The following is a 23,355-nucleotide window of genomic DNA, read 5'->3' on the forward strand; positions in this document are numbered from 1 at the left end:
TGAAGAAAACGGCAAAAATCATTAGTACAGAACTTTTGGGGTATGATTTTGGATCTTTGAGATCCACAACCTGACTGACTTGGATTCCTGATCTTCAAAAACATGATGCTCAGAAGGGAAAGCTGGATAAGTACTGGGGTTGATTCATACTTAAATGGGTCATTGCTTTAAAAAACAAATGAATCCCGTGAAGTACACAGAATTAGACACATTGAATCCGACTAAAAGTACCCCCCCGTGCAAAAACACTGCACTAACAAACCCCACCCCCTATTTTCACCACTCCAACTGGTGCCCTGCAATCTTAATGATCACCACACAAAAGAAAGCGTGGTGCGAAGGGAACCAGGTTAATTCACAACTTCCTTCGTTTCGGTGACATCGTCGGCGCCATGCCCACGGAGTTTCGTGAATTTGCCTCTTGACTCTCCGGATAAACGCACATCATTCGCGTGAAAATTTTTGGTGAATTAATTTAAATTTTTTCGTCTGATAAAATGATGGAAACATTTGACAATTTGTTTTCCCCTGAGGTCTCAGCTAGCCTTTCACGCTCTTGACAATGACTGCACAATCATCATCACAATTTTTGCGGGCACTTCCGGGTTTCTGGGTCCTAATGACAGGCCTACAATTTATGAATTTGAAATAGGGCCTAAATCAGGAGTTCCATCCATTATGTACATGTACACGTATCTCACTAATTCTACATTGCATTGGTAAATTAGGATTAGTTCCATATACGGGCATCACTTGACACCTTTAGTTTTTACTTGTTCACAAACGCTGTGAAATCGGTCAAAACTCTAAAAACTTCCAAGTACCGGTAGGCTTAGCAAGCACTTCAAAATATTTCCCTGCCATTTGTGCCAACTTCGACGTTTTTAGTTTTTACATGTAGGGACATATCACTTCCTTCGTACTTTGTAAGGTTTAAAACATAGATTGTAATTGCATTTTTGAAATGCCTAGGGACAAATTACAGATTAACAGTCCTCAAACCTCAGATTCAAAATAATTTTACATGGATGTCATGCATGTAGGCCTACACTCTGTATTGCCGGATGGGTGATGGCTATGCTTTATGTTTTATTGCTGACAATACAGTAGGCCCTGTGTGTGAAAAGAACTACTACTTTACTCACATTGAAACCAATGCATTGAAGTCTTTGAGTGAATATTTTCAAAAATTTGACAACCATGTATATACATGTATACACTCAATGAACTGTAGCATTAATCTTTTCTCAAAATCAAGCAGGTTTTCCTGAAGTTGAAAGGAGCCATCAATTTTGGCTCATTGAGACAACTGACCAACTGATCATCCAGCAGACCACAACAAATCCATGATGACGAGCGTAACATTGATTGACACATCCAGAGCTGACCCCTCCATCATCCGCCTGGCGGTGGAGATGGAGGGAAAGATTGGGCAACTCTATTGCTGGGATCAGGTGAGTTTATTTGGGTTCTCTCAAGGCTAGATTACCGTAGCAGGAGGCTGGTTTCAAGGAACTACCAAGCACGGAAGCACAGGGAAACATTGGTCTCACAAGAATGAGTTAGCTGATTTAATTTACTTAATTAGCACATACATTTTTTGAAAAGTGGCCTAGTCATGCTAGTGGTTAGGGTTTGTGACTCACGAACACAATGTCGGGGGTTTGAATCCAGCTGCTGGTTACATGTTGTGACCTTGGGCAAGTCACTTTACTCTCCATTGCCTCTCTCCACCCAGGAATATAAATAGGTACCAGTAGGGTTGAGATGGTTGTTGTGTTTGATTAGCCGTTTGCACCAGAGTTTGCATCATCGAGCTGTACATGTACGTGTATACTCCCCAGGGAGCTGAGTTGGATTGAGGAGTGCTTGTAGCCCAGCGAGAAGGGATAATAACAATAAGTGCCTTGTATCCCCTGAGTAATTTTTGTGCTTTGATATAATAAATACAGTCGTTACTCTTATTATTATTTGAATTGGCAAATTTTCTGTTTTCTAGCTGTTTTACTATGAAATTGGGCCCAGAGCAGGGTTTCACAGAGATGCTATTTTCTGGTAGTAAAAGCAAGGATTCCTTAAAATGGTCCCAGGCATTGTACATGCACATGTATGCAGCTTGTAAGGTTGAAGAAACCTGTGGAGAAGAGACATTGAGAAGCAAAGACAGTTTTAGAGGTGGGAGGAAAACCCCAGAAGAATGTTCTGGGTAAAGCCCACAGAATCACAATTCCCATGTAGACTGAGCCAGGAATTGAACCCTGGCCGTTGAGGTGAAAGGCGAGAAAAGAAGCATTATGCCAACCTGACTCCCCGACAAAAGACAGGTACAATTTAGTAGGCCCATTCCTGAACTGACATTCGGGTTGGCAGGTTGGTAACCTGTTGTTGGTGAGCGTAACTTGTCTGTGCTCAGCATACTTGTAGTGCATAGAAGTAATTCCCGGGGAGACACCTGCAGGGCAGGTGTCTCCCCGGGAGGCAAGTTACTAAGCAGTTGATACGAATAGACGAAGTCTTTTCCAGTGTTGAATATCAATTGTCTGACACTGTGTGTGTCCGTTTTTTGTTGCTAACAGAACAAATCTCTAACCACCATTGTGGAGGAGGTGTGCCAGATGTACAACATTGGCAATCCAGGAGACTATGCATTGCAACACACTGATGATAAACTGACTTACATCACAGAGGACAACCGCAGTGACCTCACCAATGGCATTGTCCTGAAGCTGACCGATTCGCCGGTGAGTCTGGATTAATAACAATTTCCTCATTTCTGTTATATGAAAATGTCACCATTATGTGCTGGTTGAAGAAAATGAGAAAATCCCAGGAATTTTTTTTCTGAAGAAAGCCTGTGCAGCTGTACTTTATGTGTTACGACAGACAACCCAGTCAGTTTTACCTTGAGTTTTGAACAGAAATCAAACACATGCGCAAGGAAAGTAAAATTTTATCAGTGCATAACTTCACCAATTTTCATGCAGAAATTTCATTCCTTGCACCCTTGCCATAATTGCTGGGAACCACCCTGAATCCTCCACTCTGCAAGAGTGGAGGATTTTACCACATTCTCTCATTAAGTCTTCATTAAAGGCATAGTACCTTGGCTTCACCTTCGAAGATCCTAGAAAAATCTCCAAAATCTATGGATGGATTCCAAAGGGTCTGGGAAATTAAGGGTTAATGACACCGCATTTCTTGATAAAATGATTTCTGTATATATTTACAACTGTGATTTCTAGGGATAATTAAAAACAAATCTGAGATTTTTTTTAAAAAGAGTTGAAGCTTTCTAATCTGCCAGTAAGCATTTAAAGGTGCTGCTTGAATTTTGCCTACATGTATTTCCAATGACAAACGCAGGGTAAAACTGCCCAAGATGTGTTCGGCACCCTGCAGTCAGAGAGTCCCGAGGACATCCAGCGTGCACTGCAGAGACTCTCCAAGGCCTCTGCCGATATCACTTTTGCTCAGGAGTTCTGCTCCCGGGGCGGAGGGGAGTTACTCATTGGAATGGTAGAGGAAGGTTCGGAGTGAGTATCCGCATGTGTGCATCTCGCCCAAGCACTCGTAGTAACTTGGTCGGTTACAGATATTACATGGAACGCAGATCCTTTAGAAGTGAAGAGCTTCAAATTCAACGTGCACAGATTGTTTACAAATTGATTGAAGCTGTGTTCAATAAATCTTAATATTTTGTTTACCTTAAATTAATTATGTTCTTACAAAGAACATAAATGCAGTGTCTGTCCAGTCCACTAGACCCATTTGGCAGCCAGTACCAGCACACATACACCCAGCCTCTAAATTCACAGGCACCCATTCACTCTTCCGGATGGAGAGAATCAAGTCACATGTATCTAGCTGAATTTGAATCCCTGACCCCGTGAACATTATGAGTCATATACCTGAACCGCTGGACCACACACTCCCCACAAACAAAATCACTGGCCGATAAGCTTCATTAGAGCTCAAAAATTATTCCTTTCTGTTTTTTTCTCTTCCAGGCAAGGAGAATCACTTGCTTATACTCTGGCAAGTTTCCTTGAGTTGATGGAGCATTCCATTATTCCGTGGGAGAACATCACAAACAAGTTTATCAAGAGGGTAAAGGATCTGTTTTTCCCTTATATTTTTACAACTGGCATTAACAAGAGTAGCTCAGATGCATTATTTAGCCTATCATCCATAAGGGCTCACTGGCAATGTTACATGTAATCATATTTAGCACCACACAGCACTGCATTGTTTGGTTTTGTCATCTTCACAATGGAAACGTGCTCTAAGCAGAAGTACATGTATCCCTTTGTCTGTGACAGGCAGATTTGGGCAATAGCTGAATGCTACTGGCACGGTGCATTGGAAGCCCACACCAATACACTGCAGATTTTCGAAATGAGCCCTTCGGTTCTTGGCGCCTCTATAACCCTGGGGCACGTGCTGTGTCACCCAAACGGAGATTGTTACTTGGTTAAAAAAAAGTTGAACAGGCGAAACCTTAGCACCACACATCCAAAATTAGTGCCATCATTGCTAGACAATATATGTTTGTGTTACATTGGCTTGGAGAGATCTAGCATACGTAATTATAGTGTCTAACATTAGTTTATCTGTACTCTTTCTTGAAATCAGATTGCATCTTATGTCAATCGCACACATTCAGCTGTGCTGCAGCCTGGTGATAGCACAGTCACACTCAAGGCGTTGGCTATCTTAGAGAGTCTTGTCTTAAGCAGGTGAGTTAGAATGAATGAAGGGCTGGGACTGTAAAAGGTGTAATCATCTGGGGGTTCATGATGTGAATTTCTCTTGGGCACATGTTTTGTGCGACATTCTTCTCTTAAATGTTAGAAATATGACATTTGTCTTTTGTTTGCTCTCATCAAAAAGTGCATTTTTTCATAACATATAAAATTTCCATGCTTTTCCTGACAAATGAGTTGCTGCGATGTCATTACTGGAATTTTCTGTTCAAACTGTGGACCTACAATTTGCAGAAATTATCCAAAAATTAGGGGCAAAGTTCAGTACATAAGTACATTTAGTTGTAACACCAAGGTTTCTGCCTTGGATGACATACTTTTGCTCAATTTGCGTAAAAGTAAAAAATGTACCAAAAATGCTCGTAAAACGACACAAGAAAAAATTGAAAATCAGCTGAAACCAAGAAGTACTCACAGATAGAAGCACTTACATATACATGTACAAGAATTGCTTTGAAATATGCATTGCATAGGCCGTTTTGGCTTTTCGTCAGAGAGCTCACACAATTGTCATGGTTTATCTGGTTCCAATAAATTCTGTCACTTTTTGAACTTTCCAAAAGTCTGTTTCAAAGTCAAGTTAAGATTAAATGGTCGTTTCATTTTCTTCAACATCCGGCTCGCACGTTGACCTTGCTCACAGACGACATGTGATTCCATGTTCACCGGAGATGTAAGTGTAACCATGGTAACAAGATGTACAGGATAACAGTTGATGCCTGCACCTGTTATCTTTTTCCATATTTTTGGCACAGTGTTGTGTTTATCCCCCTCAATTTCCTTGTTATTTCCATACTCACATCTTCTACAACCCTTCAGGAGAATCAGGAAGTGTGTGGTGTTTCTTTTTTTGTTCATTTGGTATTAAAAAATGAAGGTAAATTACAACAGCTGTACGCTCGCATTTCTTTACTGAACCGAAGTACAACCTCTCTGTCCAGTTTGGTACTTTGGTACATGTGTTTTTCTTTCCTGGTAGAAGGCTTTCATTTTATTGTTTTGCTGTCATTTTATTTATATGGAAGGGTAAATTTAGCCAAATGATTTTTTTGGTTTGCGGCAAAGATATGAAGATGATTAGAAACAGTTTCCAGCTCTTTTTAGTGTAGCAAATTGTAGATTTTGGGCGTTGCGTGCATTAGGCAACTTTCTGTTTTCAGTCATGGAAACAAAGATAGAAATACAGGTTTTAGATCTTTGCTATTGGTTTGAAGGATGTTACATGTACATATTGAATTTTGTGTTTTTGTCCCCGTTGGTACATCTGTTTTGCAAATTTATGACAAAAGCTGAATTTGTTTTCATTCCATGCTTGGTGCACAGTTTAATGACTGTACAAGTATTTTGGAAACCATGCAATCATTTGGGCTGGCTGCCTGTTGAGGTCTTTCCATTTACGTTTATGTGTATACATGTATTTTTGTGGTGTTGTGTGACTGGCATAAGGCTGGTTTATACTTCAATGCGAATGTGAAAGCATAGTCAATGTGACATTGCAAAAAGCTTGCAGCAAAATCATTTAAGTTGAAAAGGGTGTAACTTCCGCAAATTCACAGCATGAGTACTTGATCTACCGTCACAATTTTGTGTTTACATTCGCACCAGGTATAAACCAACCTTTCAGTGTTTGGAATACACTAATGTTGTGTGACCTTATGGGGTGAGATTTATCAGTATTTTTTCTGATTTCAGAATTTTTCAAACAATCTCGTTTGAAATCTTGAATACCCTGAGTTGAAGGTGTGTTTACTTACAAATGTTGAAATAGAACACAAGAAATGGGTAGTTTAAGGAGTGCCTTGAGGTAAACACAGATGTAGGCCATTGACCTTACCTTTGTTGATTATTTGTGGATATTTCATTTTCCTCCAATCTCGCCCCTGCTAGTCGTTTCTTTAAAACAAACCTTTAAATTAAATACAGACAAATCGAAAGAGTCACTACTACTGTGGTGGCACCACATATGTGTACATTTTTAACCCTTCAAGAGCTTGGACCGCTTTCAAAGTTTTTCCTGATGTTGGTGCAGTGTGATTTTTTTTTCATTTGTTGAGCCCTCAGAACTTTATTCATTAATAATGTCTTGCAGTCATTTTGACACCAATTACACATATGTGAAAATGGGGCATACCGTTTTCACACAGTGCCCATTTTTCAAAAACAGGTCAGCCAAATATGGACACTTTTTCCACTCATGTGTGCAATGCCCACAGGCTGATACACATGTGGCCTAGAACTGTATGTTGGACCGAGTTGATATTTCATACTTGTGCTAATAATAAATGTCTTTACATACATGCCAGGTTTAAAAGTTCTCATGGGACAGGCAAATTCTTGCAGAATAGGTCCCATAAAAAAATCCACCCCCTGCTGTGAGATGGTCCCACAAAACCCCAGCTCTTTTAGGGTTAAGCTTGAAATGGGCATGCATTTTGGCAAGTTACCATACCCTGTTGGTAAAAGAGATATACGGTGCGTGGTGCTGTTGCTGTAATGGCTCTCATTCTTGTCGCTAGAATAATCTGTATGCTGTAATCTTTTGCCTTTCCTGCAATTTTCTTTTGCAATGGAAAGGTCATGGGGGAAAATTAGTTGTTACAGTATTTGGTTATTTCAATATTTCCATAGCAGAACTGGTAAAACTATGCCTTTTGGAATTTTTTTCTCCTTTACCAGCGCTGATCTTTACAACACCATTGCCAATGAACTCACCTTCCCAAATCTAGTACCCCATCTGGAGAGGTGAGTACTCATCATTTACTCTGTCTAGCATCAGACTTTTTACACGATCCAGCTTTTTTATTTCCCAGCTTTCACCAGTCAAGATTTTAGGAAGTTTCAAGGGAATTCCTGGAAATAATTGAATACTAGTCTCTTGCATTGAGTACAACTACATGTACGATATCTGAAAAATCTTGAAAACTGAAGTACAATTTTGATACATATACATTGTTGACTAATCTGTCATTCCACGTACAGAGCAGTTCCATTAGAAAGCATTTGGAATATTTTGCATAGTGGTATTGTTTGTTGTATGCCATTAAGACATCTGTTAGTCCCCAAGTTAAACATCTGTGCTGTTTTCAACCTGCATGTAGTCAGTTCATTACCATGTTCTGCTGTATATTCTATGGTCCTTATTGTGAAAACTGGGAAAAAACTGGCCTTTTTAACTCAGTGTCTTTGTTGTTGAGCTGGTCACCGTTGTTGAAGTCCTGTTTGTTCCCAGGGACTTACATCGCCGCACGCCTCTCTACTCTTCTGCTGTGACATCTGCTTCCTCCTCATACTTTCCCACCTCGTCATCCTCTTCTCTCCCTGTCCTGTCCTCCTCTGCCCAGGAGGCAAAGTATACCCTGCCCTTTGGAAGGGTTGGGGTTGCTGCCTCCTCTGCCACTAAGCCTGTGTCCGTTTCGTAAGTTGGGCATTGCATGAGGCATCATTTGACAAGCAATATTTGCATGATTGTCTGTAAGAAAATGCCATTCCAAGAGGATTTTATTTAGGACTGATTTCTCATTTTTGTGCTTTCCAGCATCCACTTTGTGAGAAAAGAAATTGTGCTATGTCATCTATTGCCAGTCAGGAGAAACGGCCTCTTTAAGCCTCCTTTGTCACAAGCACAATTGACAACTGTCACGGTTGTGTCACTATATCACCTAAACCATTTCTGCACCGACTGAACAGCCTTCATGTCCACGCATTTTCTTTTCAGCCATTTGCCCCCACAAATTTCAAGCCCTAAATTTTCTGATCAAAAAAGCAAAGTTCTACAGCTTTGGACCTCCCAATTTATTTTTATCAGTGCTTCTTGCATGTGTTCATGAAGCAAGTTCAAGAAATGACATGTAGGTTTGCCTCCGTTGTGCTATCCAAAACCCTTTTTCCTTCAATTTGAATCAAGGTAAACTGAGTAAGACTGGTTTCAGTTAGTAGTCATGGCATTGCATGGAAACTAAACATACCATCGCTCTTCCTGTGTCACCTACATTTTCCTTTACAAGAAAGTGATAATGTAAACTGGCTTGCAAGTTTGTGATGCCAAAGCAAGTATTCACAGTACGGATTTGTGAGAGCCGAGTGCATTTCAACTCCAGCAAATGCTGCACATCAGAGCTGCTTCACTTGCGCAGTTGCTTGAAACATGAACTGTGACGTTTTAAAAACAGGCCATCTTGAGCAGTCGTGATTGGGACATGCCAAGCCTCGGAATGGCACCTCTACTTTAAAAAGGACTGTTCAAGGCCTCAGTACAGGTCGTACCATAAGAAGCAATACAATTTCTGAGATCAAACAAAAAAAGCTGGGGCCAGACAAAAACAGGATGATTTTATAACGGCCGGTAAGAATGTGGGTTAAAGTTAAAGAAATAATTGATTCTCTGTATGACTGGAAGCTTCTGCTGTGGTTTTTATTGCTGTGTCATATCATTGCCAGGATAAGTGCATGTTAGCTCCATGCAGTTGCATTTTATCCAAAGAGCAAGGTGAGATTATCAGATTAACGTTTGTCATGGAAGTCATGTGGTTTAGCATTCTGAGATTTTTCAGTTCCCCCCCAACTCTAGTCTCTATTAGTTAATTGATCTGAAGGAATTATGGGTTGACCCTAACTTCCAGACATTCTTTCTTGAAACCTTCCTTAAATACTCCAAAATATTTAGCTCTTTGGGAAGCTGCATGCCTTGAGCAGAAGCACCCTTCATCGCTTGAAAACGACCACGTTGGTTGGAAGTGTTCATTTTGTTGGTAGCGATGCAATCACAATGCGTGCATTTCATAGTCATTCATAAACCAGCGAAGTGCAGTTCCTACCAAAGGAGTCTCTGTTTCTTGAAAAGTTGCCTCCCGTCTTGGTCTCACTCGGGGCCCATTGGCATATATTTTATTCTTTAACTCCCAAAGGACTTCAAGGCCACGTAAAATTAAGTATTGTGGCAGGGCTTTACCTTCTACAATTCTGCAACTTCCTACAGATTTCATGGAGGATTCTGGTAGATCTTATAATTAAGTATTGTGGCAGGGCTTTACCTTCTACAATTCTGCAACTTCCTACAGATTTCATGGAGGATTCTGGTAGATCTTGGAATATTAGGCATTACGTGCATTTCAAATGAGGGTTATGCTTGAATTTGATCTGTGTCAACTCCATTGACTGCATGTGGCATGTATCTGCATGTCAACTGAGAGTCTGTGTAAGAAGATGGCCACATTACCTATTTCTGTTACAAGAGGAATGAATTCAAACTCTAAGTGTTACAACAAAATTGGGGTTCTTCCAATTCTGGTACAGATAATGAGCTTGAATTTAACAACCAGGATCTGACTTTCTTAAAAAATTTCCAGCAACAAGCACCCAGTGATTCAGCAATATTGTCTGGCACTGATGAATGCACTATGCTTGAGGGCACCAGAAGACCGTAAAAAGGTAAAACTCTCCTTGACCAAGCTGAACACATGATGTCATCTCAATTTGATTTTGATTTGAGTTATGAAATGGACCTTTAAAATAATCTTTCTTTTTTACTCGTCATTGTGAATGTGTTAACACTTTTTTTTAGAAATAAAGCTTTCTGAAAACCTTTTGTAGCCTGCATCTTTATAATGAAATCAGTGTGGCTTTATTTAATCACATTCAAAGTTCATGAATTTTATTCTCTTCAATAAAACAGTGCACTTTCTCTACATGAAGAACTAAGCCTTGTGCTAAAATTTACCTCACCTGATGTAAAGATAAATGTTTCTTTTCATTTCCACAGAAATTGGAGGATGCCCTTTCCTCGAAGGAGATCAGAACAGTGATAATGGAGGTAACGGCAGCATTTTTACCTTGCATTCTTTTGCCCGTTTTCGGTCTCAACTACCAAGAGTGGAAGTGACTCAGTTTTACCATGGAGGAAGGGCACAGAAGGAGTTTTAACTGCCCGGGCTATAACATCTGGCCAATTACTGCTTTCTGGCATGTCCGGTATGTCCATAGCCAGAGCGCAGTGAATGCTTGCTACGCACCACCTATTTCACAGCCACGCGCCCCCTTTGTACCCCATGATCATCGCCACAATATTTCAGATAGTAATCTGCATCTTTAAAATGCTGTGTACTGTGGTGTAGGAAGTTGAATATTCATGCCATCGTTGGTGCTTGATATGATCTGACAACACCACCAAATTTAATGTTTCCACAGTTGCTTTTTTATTAGGCTGAGTACTTGAAGTGTTTTTCGAATGCTTTCTTCTAGACATATTTTTGGAGTAAGTAGCCAAGTTGTTTATAAGATTTTGTGTTTTATTTGAATCATTTTTATTACAGAATTTCCCCAAAAGGTATTTTATTAGAGCTCATGATCACTCCTTGTAATGAAACAGTGAATTTTGTTTTTCGTGAACTTTACTGTCCTGTGGCGGTCAACATGTCGGCCAGTCTCAACCAAATTCGTACAAAGACTTTGAAAACTGATGTTTTGGAGTGACAAAATAAATTACGAACATTTAATGGATAATGGAAAAGTGCATCAAAATCTTTAAAAATATTCACGATGGCAAAAGTATATCTAATGTTAAATATTTTTTCTTTCAATTTCGTGGTCACTGTGATAAGCTGTAAATAATTGCAAAGAAAATGCCACAAGTATTGCTACGATATTACTGGCCCCACTTGTCCGGCTAAGCTGCAGGCAGTAATCAGGCATTTCTGGAATGTTTACTATTGTTCGTCTGATCAGGCAGCAATGATCATCGAGCACTTTGATGTGCCAAAGTTGTAGCTCCTTCTGTGTCCTTTCTCCATGGTTTTACTTGATCCTGACAACCCTGTAAGGTTTTCTTGAGACACCCTGCTTAATACAACAAGAGCCAACATGGCTGCAGTGATGAACAAAACCTAACACATTGCAAGAATGGGGTTTTCTGGCATTGTTCAGCGCTCTAGATGAATACCAGCCTTGGCACTGTTAAAGTAATGGCACATTGTACCCCATCTCTTTTGTTGACCGCTAAATCTAAAAACAGAGGACCACTAAATCCTACAAAAAAATATGGTAGAATTTGAATGCCATTGAATGTGTTGCTTCTAGGAGGGCCAGGGTTAAGTCTTAACCTGCTCAATTAATTTAAGTGAGAATACCCCAAAGGCTTAGTGGTCATGCAAACATTACGTGAATTTTACTCCAGGATGTTCATAAGGCACCTCCGCTCAAAGTACATGACTCTAGACCACGGAACGCTTTAAGAACTTAGATATGACTTGAAACTTTGCATATTGGAGAGAGAGTAAAGAGAGGGCTGGCAGTAACGGTGTGTGGTTAGATTTCGTTTGGAAGAGGTATGGTTCTGATAAGACCCGTGGAGTGTGAACTCAACATTTTGACCAGTGTCTTCTGGTTGTCCTCCGCTCGAGACGAGATGACGAGAGTACACTGGTTGAAATGTTGAGTTCACACTCACCAGTTTTTGTCAGAACCATACCTCTTCCAAAAGAGATCTATCCACATGGTGTTACCACAAGACCTGTCTTTAATTTTAGAACTTGTTCATGCACTTCTAGCACCAGTTTTCACTCACACCAGACCTATCAGAAGTACTTTATTAAAACATTAAGAATTTCAATCTTCTAGTCTATGTATGACATAAAAGTTGCCTCAAATAACTGAGAAAGAATTTGGCAATAAGTTCCCAAGATTAAAGGAAGTATTTCTGAATTTAAGAAGTAAGATTATTGCCTATGCAATCTCTTGTCTTCTAGAAAATTGTCCGTTCTCAGACCGTTGGCACGGAAATGCAGCACCAGCTGTACGTCTTTCAGCAGTTGACCTTCAACCTCTTAGAGAAGAAGATGAACACCAAGATTGATCCCAACAATGAGGTAATCAAAGGCAGAAATGATGATGTTAATGAGCTTATTGTAACTGACATGCTTGTTTTCAGGCAGTTGAGGTTTTTCACGTAATTTGTTGTCTGCAGTCTTGGATTGATTCCTGGAATCATACGCAGTCAGAAGCACTCTCAACTTTGATATCATTAGTCAGGTTTCCTTTGTTCAGCCCTCACACAATAGTGAATTTCTAATGTCTGTCAATTCCTGAACGATTCTGACCTCCAGAAACACAGAGAGAACATCATTGACCTCCGGCGGATAGCCTTTGGTACTGATTCCGATGCCCGAAAACCTGGTGTCTCGTCAGTCATCAATGATTACAAGAAACTTGGGTTCACAGTGAGTCAATAACTTGACTGTTGGGTACTAGACCTTGGTATTTTAAACCCCTCCACCAGTCACAAGCCTAGGCACCGTCGATATTGTATCTTGGCCAATATCGATACATCGTTTTTTTTATTTATATTGATATTAGTTTATATGCACCATTAGCTTATCTAAGAAAAAATAAAGAGAGTGTAACGGTCTCATTTATCCGGGCATTAACCCAACACTGCCGAGCGACTTGAACTAGCACCCGAACGTATGCGCAGTAAGTCCCGTTTTTTTCACTTTTATGGGTGTGCTGAGTTCCAAACAACCTCGACTACATAGGCTGCATGCGCAGTCAAATTAAGATCCCTCAAGGCATGTTGGGAAACAGCGTATGGAGCTGCAAGATTGTACCAATGAGAATACGGACCGTGGATACCTCTCCAACGTCCATTCATGGCTTGATCATAGAGTTGGATATTATATCCAATTCTATGGGCTTGACATACATGTACATCTGTAATGATTGCACCACCCCCTATCTCCCAGTCTCATCTGCATTTCTTCGTATGCCTAAGCCACTGCGCGGAAAAATCAGCATGGCAGATAAGTGAGCACGTCCTGGCAACATGCTCATTTATCTGCACGTTCTTCTGGAAATCCGAGCACGCCTGATAAATGAGACCATTACATCGGCAAGTTTACCTCATTGCAAGCTACGTGTACCTGACTAGCTGTCAAAAACTGGACCATGTAAACACACGATACAGTAAACATAGAGTATACGTACTGTACATGTAAATTTGACGACGCATCAGAATCATACAACACACGCACATGCGCTCTATTGGGGGTAGTGTCAATGCATTAATTGCTGTAACCCCTATGTTAGTTTTTCCTCGAGGTAAAGCTGCCTACGGACAAGTTAGCTGTATGTATATGCACTGTGCCTGGTAATGCCAACGTTCTGTGTGGTTGTATTTAGGCTAGGTCCATGGTGATACTACAGAGTACAGAAGTGAATATGTCACATGCACAGTTATGTTTGTAAAAGGTAAACAACAGTAGTGTGAGAACCAACGTAAGCCGTGGCATATCGAAAATTACAGTAATGTGACGATACACATGTACATGTACTTTTAATAAAATTTGTTCCTGAGTAGCGATATATTTGGTATATTTTTCAAGAACAATGTTTTCAAAGTTTCGATATTTTTGATATATCGATATTACCAATTAACCAACATCGGCAATATCGATATCAAACCCATATCGATAATAGTGATATATCAACGGTGCATACACAAGCCAGCGTTTAACCAATTCTTTCCAAACAAACCTTTATATCTTGCTGTCTAAAACAGCATGAGTGTGAGCAATAACTACAAAGATATATTTACATGTATGTAATGGATGGAAACAAGGGGAAGAAATTCAGTTAGGAATGGAGAAGAGTAGTGATGAGAGAATGTGAATTGGAAGAACAATACCAAAAACCAAAACAACTGTCGATGGGCTGACACTATTCACTGTTTTCTTATTGTATCTTCAGTAGTGGGTTTGTTTACCGATAGATTTAAGGATTTTTGATAACCTATAGATTTATAACGATTTTTTGATAACTCGGTCAGCGCATGTGGAACACATTTGCAACAGGCTGACAAAATTTCTGAATATCTGTGATGCAGTCACTTCCCTCCTTTTTTGCCACATACCACTGGGCTGAGTGTTTGTAAGTTATCCAAGTAAAAGTTATAAGACGTTTCTCGTTTCTTATGAGCCAATTTTTTCTTTTTGGGGGAAGGAGTGGACAGCACAATGTGGTTATAATTTCAATATTGTAATATTCAGTGTTGTGTGTTGTCTCTTTCTTACCTAGAACATAAGTAATCCTACCATGGACTTTATGATTGTACCGCCTGGAATACTAGCCCTAGACTGCATGTACTACTTTGCTACTACACACAATGAGAGTTATTCCAAGGTACAGAAGATGTGCTAATGAATCACCTGCTGCCAGTTGGGTTTTTCTCTTCATAACCCATCTCAATCTTTTGAAGTTGACTGGGAGATTTTAAGGATTTTGCAGGCTTGGGGAGGGTGGCAGAGTAGCAGTGGCTGAGCTCTATATAAAAATAAGACCCAGGCCACTGTTATGATATGTGGGGCATGATGCTTGTACGTAAGTAAAAAGAATATGCCACAAGTTTACCATGTTTTGGAGAATTTTAGAAATGTTCAAGAATCTCTAGGAAGTTGGAGTTGATCATTCAACTCACCTTTACTAGTTTTGCATTAGGTTGGATAAGATTGTTACAGTATCCTTTTCTGGGATCAAATGGCAGAAAAACTTCATGGTGAAATAACCAATTTTTCCTGCTGATTTTTATACTGATTTCATATCGAAGTCTGAAAAAAGGGCAGTACTGTCGATTTATCTTGGCAGCGCTGCCCATTTTTAAGGGGAGCATAGTTTTGACCTTAGCCCAGACATGTGAAATTCTAGGTCTTGAATGCGAATTGCTGCTGGAGCTCTCTACCAGCATTTCCCAGAATGCACTGAACACTAAGCCATTTAAATGTCACATTGGTGGAGAGCAGTTATTGAAATCTCGATAAATCTAGATTTATCAAATTTGAACCTCTGTTTTCTTTTTTTTCCAGGTTGTCTTAGAAAACTCTTGCCGAGCAGATGAACATGAATGTCCGTTTGCAAGAACCAGCATTGCACTTACCAAAATTTTGTGTGAAATCCTAAAAGTTGGTGAAGCACGTAAGCATTCTTTCTAAAATCACGATATCATAGACCTGGGTAAGCTGAGTCTGGATAAGTTGTTGATAATGGGGGCAAGAGAGCCCACAGAATGATTCCCCTGAAATTTTTTTCACTTATGCATGTTTCTGTATGTATCAGAAAGAGCATTACTCACCAGCAATTCATATTTGAGGTAATTTTTTTTTCAGTTGACTATCTCTAGAATCTGAATTTTTTGTTGGTACAAATGTTAATGGGGGCCCATTGGATTTGATCGTGAAAGATTTTTTGAAGGGTCTGCAATGCAAAAGTAACCTTGGAGACTTTTTTACTTGCCTTGTGCGATTGCCTTAGGTTTGTGAAATTTCTGTCAACTGGGTTCCAGCAATTTTGAATTCTTTGTTAATTACTTTAGTTCATTTAAACTTTAGCTTGAAAAATAGCTCCACAGTTTCTTTACCATTTTCCATAGGTACATGCAAGTAAGAAAGACGGCAGGGGCATCTTTTAATTTAGGAGGAAAACACATGCTTATCAAAATATTGACCTTGAGAATTAAATAAGAAGGGAACATTAAGTGAGCAACCAGAACACAAACAAATCTCCATCACCCAACAAGATTGGCAATTCCCTGCATTTATGGTAACATTTGTTGCTCATTTTTGTGTTTGTCACCAACAGCTACCGAGACCGGCCAGGACTACTACCCAATGTTCTTCTCCTGTGACAATGCGTTCAAGGAGTTCTTCTGTCAGTGCATCCGTCTCTTTAACAAGACCTGGAAGGAAATGAGAGCCGAGTTGGAGGACTTTCCAAAGGTAATTAAAAAAAAATTACAAACGAAAAAAGTACAGAATTCTGAAACTCAGCTGAGGATCTAACTTCTGCAAGGAACCACTTGTGATTGTCCTATTTGATCCTGGTTTGTCAGATTTGGCTTCAACTTCAGTAACTTATTCCGATAAAGAACCAGAGAACTGTCACAACCTTAGTTTGTCATTACCCTTATTGATGTATCAAATTACTGCAAGTATTTACATGCATGCATCTTGTCTGTGTGAACTTGATAACTAGGCCATGTGGACAATGGCAAGCAGAATTTCAGAATAAGGTTACTGTCTATTTGAGGTCTGGTCTCTAGGGTGACTCTTACCAGTCCGTGAGAGCACCATTCCCTTAGAACTTCGGCTTTGAAATGAGAGGAAACTGCAGAGAAATTGTCACAATGAGAAAATAAAGGGGGAAAGACTGGAGATAAATATTCCAGGGAGTGCTCACGCAGTCAGTTTGGGAATGAAAATCTAATCTACTTTTTGGCCCTTCCTGAAATTGACACATGCCCCTCACTGTTTAAAAATGAAAATGTGACAACTACATTAACCAAACTGCTATGTGGGCTAACTACTTCCTCTACTAGAAGTAGAATCAAGTACATGATCTCATCACCCGAGACTAACACCTTGGTCTTTTTTGTCTTCTTCTTCAGGTGATGAGCGTTGTCAAGGAACAAATTGAGCGTGCTCTGAAGAGTCATTCTCCCTCCATGGACCAGTTCTGGTCCAAGTTGCTTCATTTTGACTATTCCCAGATTCTCAAGCTGAGACAGCAGGAACGCTCAGACAAAGAGGAATGGAACTCCCAGGCGACGCCCGTTGTGTTAGTATTTCATTTTTTTGTTCTTAGAATTCAAATCCTGTCGCACAAACCAGTGTAGAATGTGAAGGGGGTTGAGTAGGTAAGAGAAACACTGTTCAACACTTGACGGTGGTCTTTTCTGGCCGAAAATTCCAATTTTCATATCCAGCCAAATGCCACAAATAGTGATTTGCGTGAGTCATTTCTCATATTTGAACAGTTCCTGTACAGTATTTTTTACCACAACTTCATATTTTTAAACACACCTGGGTTTGGCCGTGGAACAGTATTTGGTACCACAGGAGACGGTGCACAGCTGCCAAATTCTAGTTCAGCACACAATCTGCCTCCACAGACTTTTTATGTGCATAAAACAAATGGGAAAGCATGTTTAAATGCCAATCCTAGGTAAATCAGGCATATCATTTGACATTTTAACCTGTCAGCCATACCTTTGTGTACAGATAGCCAGATCTTGATTACTTCCTCATCTCAGATGAGGTAGTTAATGACAAGTAGAGGCACGTGTGTGATACAAAGATAGTAACGGAGGCCAGTAAGTTATATGTACCTCCCTATCAATATTGTCTTCCTGATGGGTGAACATTTTGTCCATGCCTTGAGCACTCAAAAACCCATTTTTCATGTGTCTCAGTAGGGAGATTATAACTGGACTGAAACCAGAGAGCGGTTTCAGTTTTGAAATGAAAACCAGTATCCATTTTAATGTTAAAATTGGCAGGTAACTTTTGTTTGATCCTTTTTTTTTTACTGCAAAAGGGAATAACAACTGTACGTACACAAAGTGCTCCACTGTTTCAAACTGCAGCCTGCGTGCCTGTCCACATTTGTAAAATGAACAAATGATATTGGGTGTTGAAATACTTACAGAAATTTATCACCGTTGGGAAAACACTGCTATGTGACTGGCCCATTTTACTGTGTTTTGTGTCATGTAGAACCTTTTGTGGGGCTTCCTATTGTGGCTTGGGATACAGACTCTTTTCAAGTTTTTCCCTCATAATCTTGCAGTGAGCTGCGGGAAGAGATTAAGCCAGAGATAATGGAACTGATTAAGCAGCAGCGACTGAATTACCTCATGAAGGGAACGCAGTTCAACAAGTACAACAAGTCAGGGAGGGCAAAAGGTACAAGATTGTTTGGTAGTTATATGTTAATAATTCAATTTGCAGTTAAACCAAGATAATGGACCGAAGAGGGCCTTGATTTTGGGACCTCTGGAATGCTGTATCTCTGTAAAAGGTGTGTCCTTCAGTGGCTTTATTGGGACCTAGTACCCATGTTCCACGTAGGTCTGTACTTGCAGAACAGTCATTTCTGTACTTGCAGAACTGTAATTTCTTTTTTAAAAAATCGGAGACGGCACAGTGAAACCTCTGCCTGGTTGATATCGCAGCTCTGGTTGTAGTCCTAGACAAATGAATGAACAAAGCCAGATGTCAAAGTGTTTCTCCCTTGCCACTGACTTGTAAAAAGTTGTGCTTTGTTTTCAGACAGGTTTTGGAACTTGTGTTCAAGGTATTGGGTAATAGAATTTTTTTTTGGAGGGGGGATACCTGTTTTCTAGTAGTTGGAAGGGGGCTCACAATTGATCACTGTCTGTGTCAGTGTTCATGTACATGATGTGATCTGCAACTTTCAGGAAGGAAGAAGAAGAACTATGCATCATTTGGAAGAATCATTCCTGGAATCTTACAGACTACTTACTTGCAAACGAGATCATTTTATTGTTCTGTTTACATGAAGTCAGTAACATAATTTAACTTTGCTTTGAAAGGTTCTTAATTTGGAAACTTTAATCCTACATCCTGCAGCAGAAATAAGGAATGGCATTGTTTTGCTTTCCAATTGTACATACTCTGAAACATGACCCACAGTCATGGAAGACTTTCCCCCAACCTTCTCCTTGCAGACAAGTTTTGGTATTGTCGACTGACTCCCAACCACAAGGTGCTTCACTACGGTGACATTGACGAGAACACTGTACCAGCTGCAGAGACGCTTCCGAACAAACGTAAGACTTCAGTGCGCCTCAAAGTCGGGGCAAAAGCCTGAAGGGCCATTTACGATAACAAAGTGATTTGTGGTGAAGACCCTTAAACCGAAATGTGTAAGCAGGCACAAGCACCTGGACATCATCAGCTATTAATCAGCCATTTGTCAAGGTTACATATTCTGTCTTACACAGAGGGTCAGATTCTCTTGCTCAGTATAACTTTTAGTGTTGGTATAGACAAATCCGTCGACTAAAATTAGAAGCCATTACTACGGGGCCATCCTGTTCGCATGCAGATGGTGTGCGCGTGTGAAATTCCTCCTTGACCAATAGGCAGTAGTCAATTGCCAAAGTGTGCATGTGCACTCGGGCTGAGACTGCTGCATGAGTGTAAATGACCCCTTGGAATGGCGTCTTGTCAGATTTGTCTATAACATGTACACTATTAGTACTACTCTCAGGAAATGGGGCTGATTGTCAGTGAGATTCACGTGCCTCTTGCGTAGGTGTAACTTTGTCTGTATAGATAATGTGAATGATTAGAAACTGTTCAATTACAGGCCATAATTTCACACTCTGTACTAGAGTAATATCACTGTAGATCATAAGCTGAGAACAAGAATTACCATCCAAAAGCCAAAACAAACAAATTAGGCTTCATGGGCACCATGTGTATTGTTTTTCTTTTGTTTCATGGTGCTGGCGTGAAGCGTTACTTGGATTCTTGCTTCTACACGACTGTTCTTATAATTACCTCCTCTGGAGAGACATTAAACAGCAATCTGCTTTAGCAATAAGTGCTTGGTTTTTAGAAGTATAGATGGTTAGTCATGGCCAGCCAGATTATTTGGATAAAGCCTGGCAGCTGTGTAGAACATTCTGACTTCACTCAGAAATGGCAGTGTCTTGTGGAGGTTGTCCAAATTGTACTTGCAGCAACTTTCTATTTGCTTTCTTTTAGTTCCAGTTTCTGAAATCCAGGATGTGTTAGTGGGGAAAGACTGCCCTCATGTCAAACAAATCAGGGTGAGTTCCAGTATTTTTACTTAATTGGAAAACAGTGCTTCTTATGATGTTAGACAGAGAAAGGGAAAATGCTGACCAAATGTTTTTGATGATACAATTTTATTGTATAGCATACTTGTTAATATTAATATTCCCAAAGGAATCTTTGAATTGCATACATGTGCATGGTAGCAGTGACATCTGACAGAGCTGATGATGCTTGACCTTTGCCCTCTGCCCTTTGACCCATCTCTCCAGGGCAATGTCACATCGGCTTTCTCTATCCTTCAACATCTGCCTGAGCAACATCTGGACTTTGTGGCACCAAATCAAGAAGCTGTGAGTGTCTTAGTGAAGTTCGAATGATCACTGGATTTTTTCACTCAAAGTTCCTGATCAGTCCTTGAACTTGTAGAAAATGCAACCTCTAAGTGACCTATCCTTTTGTAAAAAAAAATTGATTCTGAAATCAGTTTTTCCTTGTCATTACTGCAGCATTTCTTGCTCAGGGAAGTATGGACCATTATCATGCTTCCAATATTCAGAAATATATTTGAAAGCCTCAAGAAACTGTCATTGAAACAAGAACTCCTGACTTGTGTTGGATGGAGTAATGACCGTCCTATGGTAATACACATCACGATGACTTCATTTGGTGCGGATAAATCAACTGTCACTTGTCATTTAACTTTTCTTGCGGAACGTAGTCCAAATTAATCATATTGATGCTGCCAGGGTGACACACAATCTCTCGCCTTTCTTGTCTGACAGTTTGACATGTGGTATGACGGCATCAACGCCTTGCTGGGCAAAGCAATGGTTAGCAAACAAACGGAGGAGGACCTGGAGATGCTGTTGAGCATGGAGATCAAGATGCGTCTCCTGGATACAGCCAATGTCCCCATCCCATCGGAACCCCCGCCCATTCCCCCACCACCTCCAGATTACAACTTCTACTACGACTCGCTCTGAAGTCAGACCACTGTTCAACGAGCTGACTTTGCTAAGCTAGAAAGGTGGTTTGTGTATAAAGTTGAGCAGGATGCTAGAGGGATGGCTTTTTGTGTCGTCAGATATCGAGACTCACTTTCTAACTCCAGAATCAGAACAAAAATGAGTTGATTCTTTCATTGCTGTGGTAGTGTGATTCTCATTTTCTCCAGCATAATGCATTTCTCGTTTCCAGCATAATGCCTAAGTCATGGCCATTTTCACCCTGTGAAGGTGCCGTCTTGCATGTAAGACTCATCTGTGAAAACATGTGTTTCCACATCTGTCTCTCTGAGCTAGTGCTGGCCGTACAGTTAAAGTTAGGAAGGAAAAGGGAATGTTTGCAGCCTCATAGGCTAAAGGGTAAATTGAGATTTGGGTTTTTCCAACCTGTGAATGTGATGTCAGATATGTTTGAGGGGAAAGTTGGGGGGGGGATAGTTGGTCCTTCTGGCGATAGATTTGTGTCCTTTATCCTACTTTCCATTTTTTATGTTGCATCCTGCAGATTTGCTAGTGGTTACAAGAGATGTAATATTTGCTAAAATATACAATCTTAAGTGTTAGGTGTACTCCAGTGAGGTAAATGCATAGTTCAGGCTTTATTGCAACATAAAATATGTTATATTTATTTAGGTTTGGGTTTTTTTAAACTCCAAAGCTTTTGGTACTTTGCCTTGGAATTTTCAAGTTGATTTTTGTACATGTGTTTTTTGTTTTCAGCTGTACACAGGCTTTTGTGATGGAAATAACTACAATGAGTCCAAGGATATGCTTTTAGTTTCATATGCATTTCTATATGCTCTCAGTATAAATCTGGGATTATTCATCAGGTCTTTATCATGACCCCTTTTTGATAAATATACTTTAAAATATCTGGCCATATATTGAAAATTTCTGCTTTTGTGAACTGATGAATTTTGCGTTCAGTTGTGTTGATAATACTTTCATAAGGTGGACATTGTGTGTAGGGTTGCCTTTCGCAACATAATAAAAATCTAAGAGTTGGTCAATCTTACCGACTTGGTTCTGTGAAATCACACATTTGACTGGTTTTTCTGTAGATCAGGTGTTAGTTGTATCTTTCTACTGTATGAAACATTTTGTTATATCAGGAAACTTGTAGGCAGATCTGGCGGGAAGAATTAGAATTAGAAGCCATTACTGTGGGGCATCCTGTTTGCATGCAGGTGGTACCTTTGCGTTACATTCCTCTCCGACCAATAGGGTGGCGTGACTTGCTGCAGTGCTGCATGCTCAGGTTAAGACATGTGCATGAGTTTGATCGCTTGCCAGGTATGGCGTCTAATCAGATTTGTCTATAGGGAAAGGCTATTGGGTACCACGGTGAAGTGGAACATTTATTATTTCTTTCCCTATGTATTCTTCAAAAGAATCTTACCAGTGTGAAATGTTTCAAAGTGGGAATAATTCCTCCTGTGCAGTAACTTAGTAGTGCTGAATTATTGCTGATAATATTCAATACCACATTTGTACAAAGGCAAGCTTAGGCCTCTAAATTGCCAGAGTTGTAATACAGTACACTAACAAAAAGGGAAATAAAAAGTCAATTGTAAGTCCAAAATTCTTGTGTTTCTACATTTTGTTTGTTGAGTTTTATGTGAGGGAGGTGGGCCAAAAACAACTTCGTCGGGCTGAGGGAATGAAATGGTCTCCAGGCGGGTAAAGAGTGTTTGATGAGATCAAAAAGCACACCAGATGCTGAACTTGCATCCAGTCCACACTGACAAGTCCACAGCATAATAATTTGACTTGCTTTATGAACTTGATTTTTCTTTGTTTTTGTTTTGCATGGAGACAAATTTGTGTGACAGGTCTCCAGAGCCTAATTTTCTTTGCTTGTGTTGACCACGTATCTGCTACGTCCACCCATCCGGATCACCTCCAAAAATAAAATTTGCCCCCATATATTGCACTCACAGGCCCGCCCCATATCTTCCCAGGTCCGCACGGAGCCCACCATTATCTTGAGAGGGTGAGTTGAGC

At 40.1% G+C, this 23,355-nt stretch overlaps 1 protein-coding gene and 1 long non-coding RNA gene across 7 annotated transcripts in view; one reads left to right on the top strand and one right to left on the bottom strand.

Moving 5' to 3' along the window:
* Nucleotides 1–322: 322 nt before the first annotated feature.
* Nucleotides 323–22,933, top strand: LOC110975664 (engulfment and cell motility protein 1-like). 3 transcript variants are annotated; one of them, XM_022228332.2, is made up of 21 exons: nucleotides 323–465; nucleotides 1,259–1,454; nucleotides 2,577–2,741; nucleotides 3,364–3,533; nucleotides 4,008–4,107; nucleotides 4,633–4,736; nucleotides 5,407–5,436; nucleotides 7,440–7,505; nucleotides 10,109–10,190; nucleotides 10,522–10,572; nucleotides 12,503–12,622; nucleotides 12,860–12,973; nucleotides 14,826–14,930; nucleotides 15,611–15,719; nucleotides 16,383–16,519; nucleotides 17,188–17,357; nucleotides 18,369–18,484; nucleotides 19,270–19,371; nucleotides 20,315–20,379; nucleotides 20,617–20,697; nucleotides 21,130–22,933. In XM_022228332.2, the coding sequence occupies exons 2-21, from the start codon at nucleotides 1,347–1,349 to the stop codon at nucleotides 21,328–21,330; spliced, it is 2,196 nt and encodes a 731-aa protein (XP_022084024.1). In that variant the 5' UTR covers nucleotides 323–465; nucleotides 1,259–1,346; the 3' UTR covers nucleotides 21,331–22,933. The 3 variants fall into 3 exon arrangements, with proteins under 3 accessions (XP_022084024.1, XP_022084028.1, XP_022084025.1); XM_022228333.2 differs by having other exon boundaries at nucleotides 325–465; nucleotides 1,262–1,454; XM_022228336.2 differs by lacking the exon at nucleotides 5,407–5,436.
* The window catches only part of LOC147798797 (uncharacterized), a 53,866-nt gene continuing 47,363 nt past the window's right edge, over nucleotides 16,853–23,355 (bottom strand). For all 4 annotated transcript variants that reach the window (XR_015425540.1, XR_015425539.1, XR_015425541.1 and 1 more), the window contains exons 2-4: nucleotides 18,226–18,372; nucleotides 17,603–17,692; nucleotides 16,853–16,907 (exon numbers count right to left, since the gene is read on the bottom strand). This is a non-coding gene — a long non-coding RNA (uncharacterized LOC147798797). The remainder of the gene's footprint in view (nucleotides 16,908–17,602; nucleotides 17,693–18,225; nucleotides 18,373–23,355) is intronic.

This window comes from Acanthaster planci, linkage group LG06 (assembly GCF_054643075.1).
Source record: "Acanthaster planci isolate LZ-2023a linkage group LG06, COTS_SCS, whole genome shotgun sequence".
In the NCBI taxonomy this organism is placed as follows: Eukaryota; Metazoa; Echinodermata; class Asteroidea; order Valvatida; family Acanthasteridae; genus Acanthaster; species Acanthaster planci.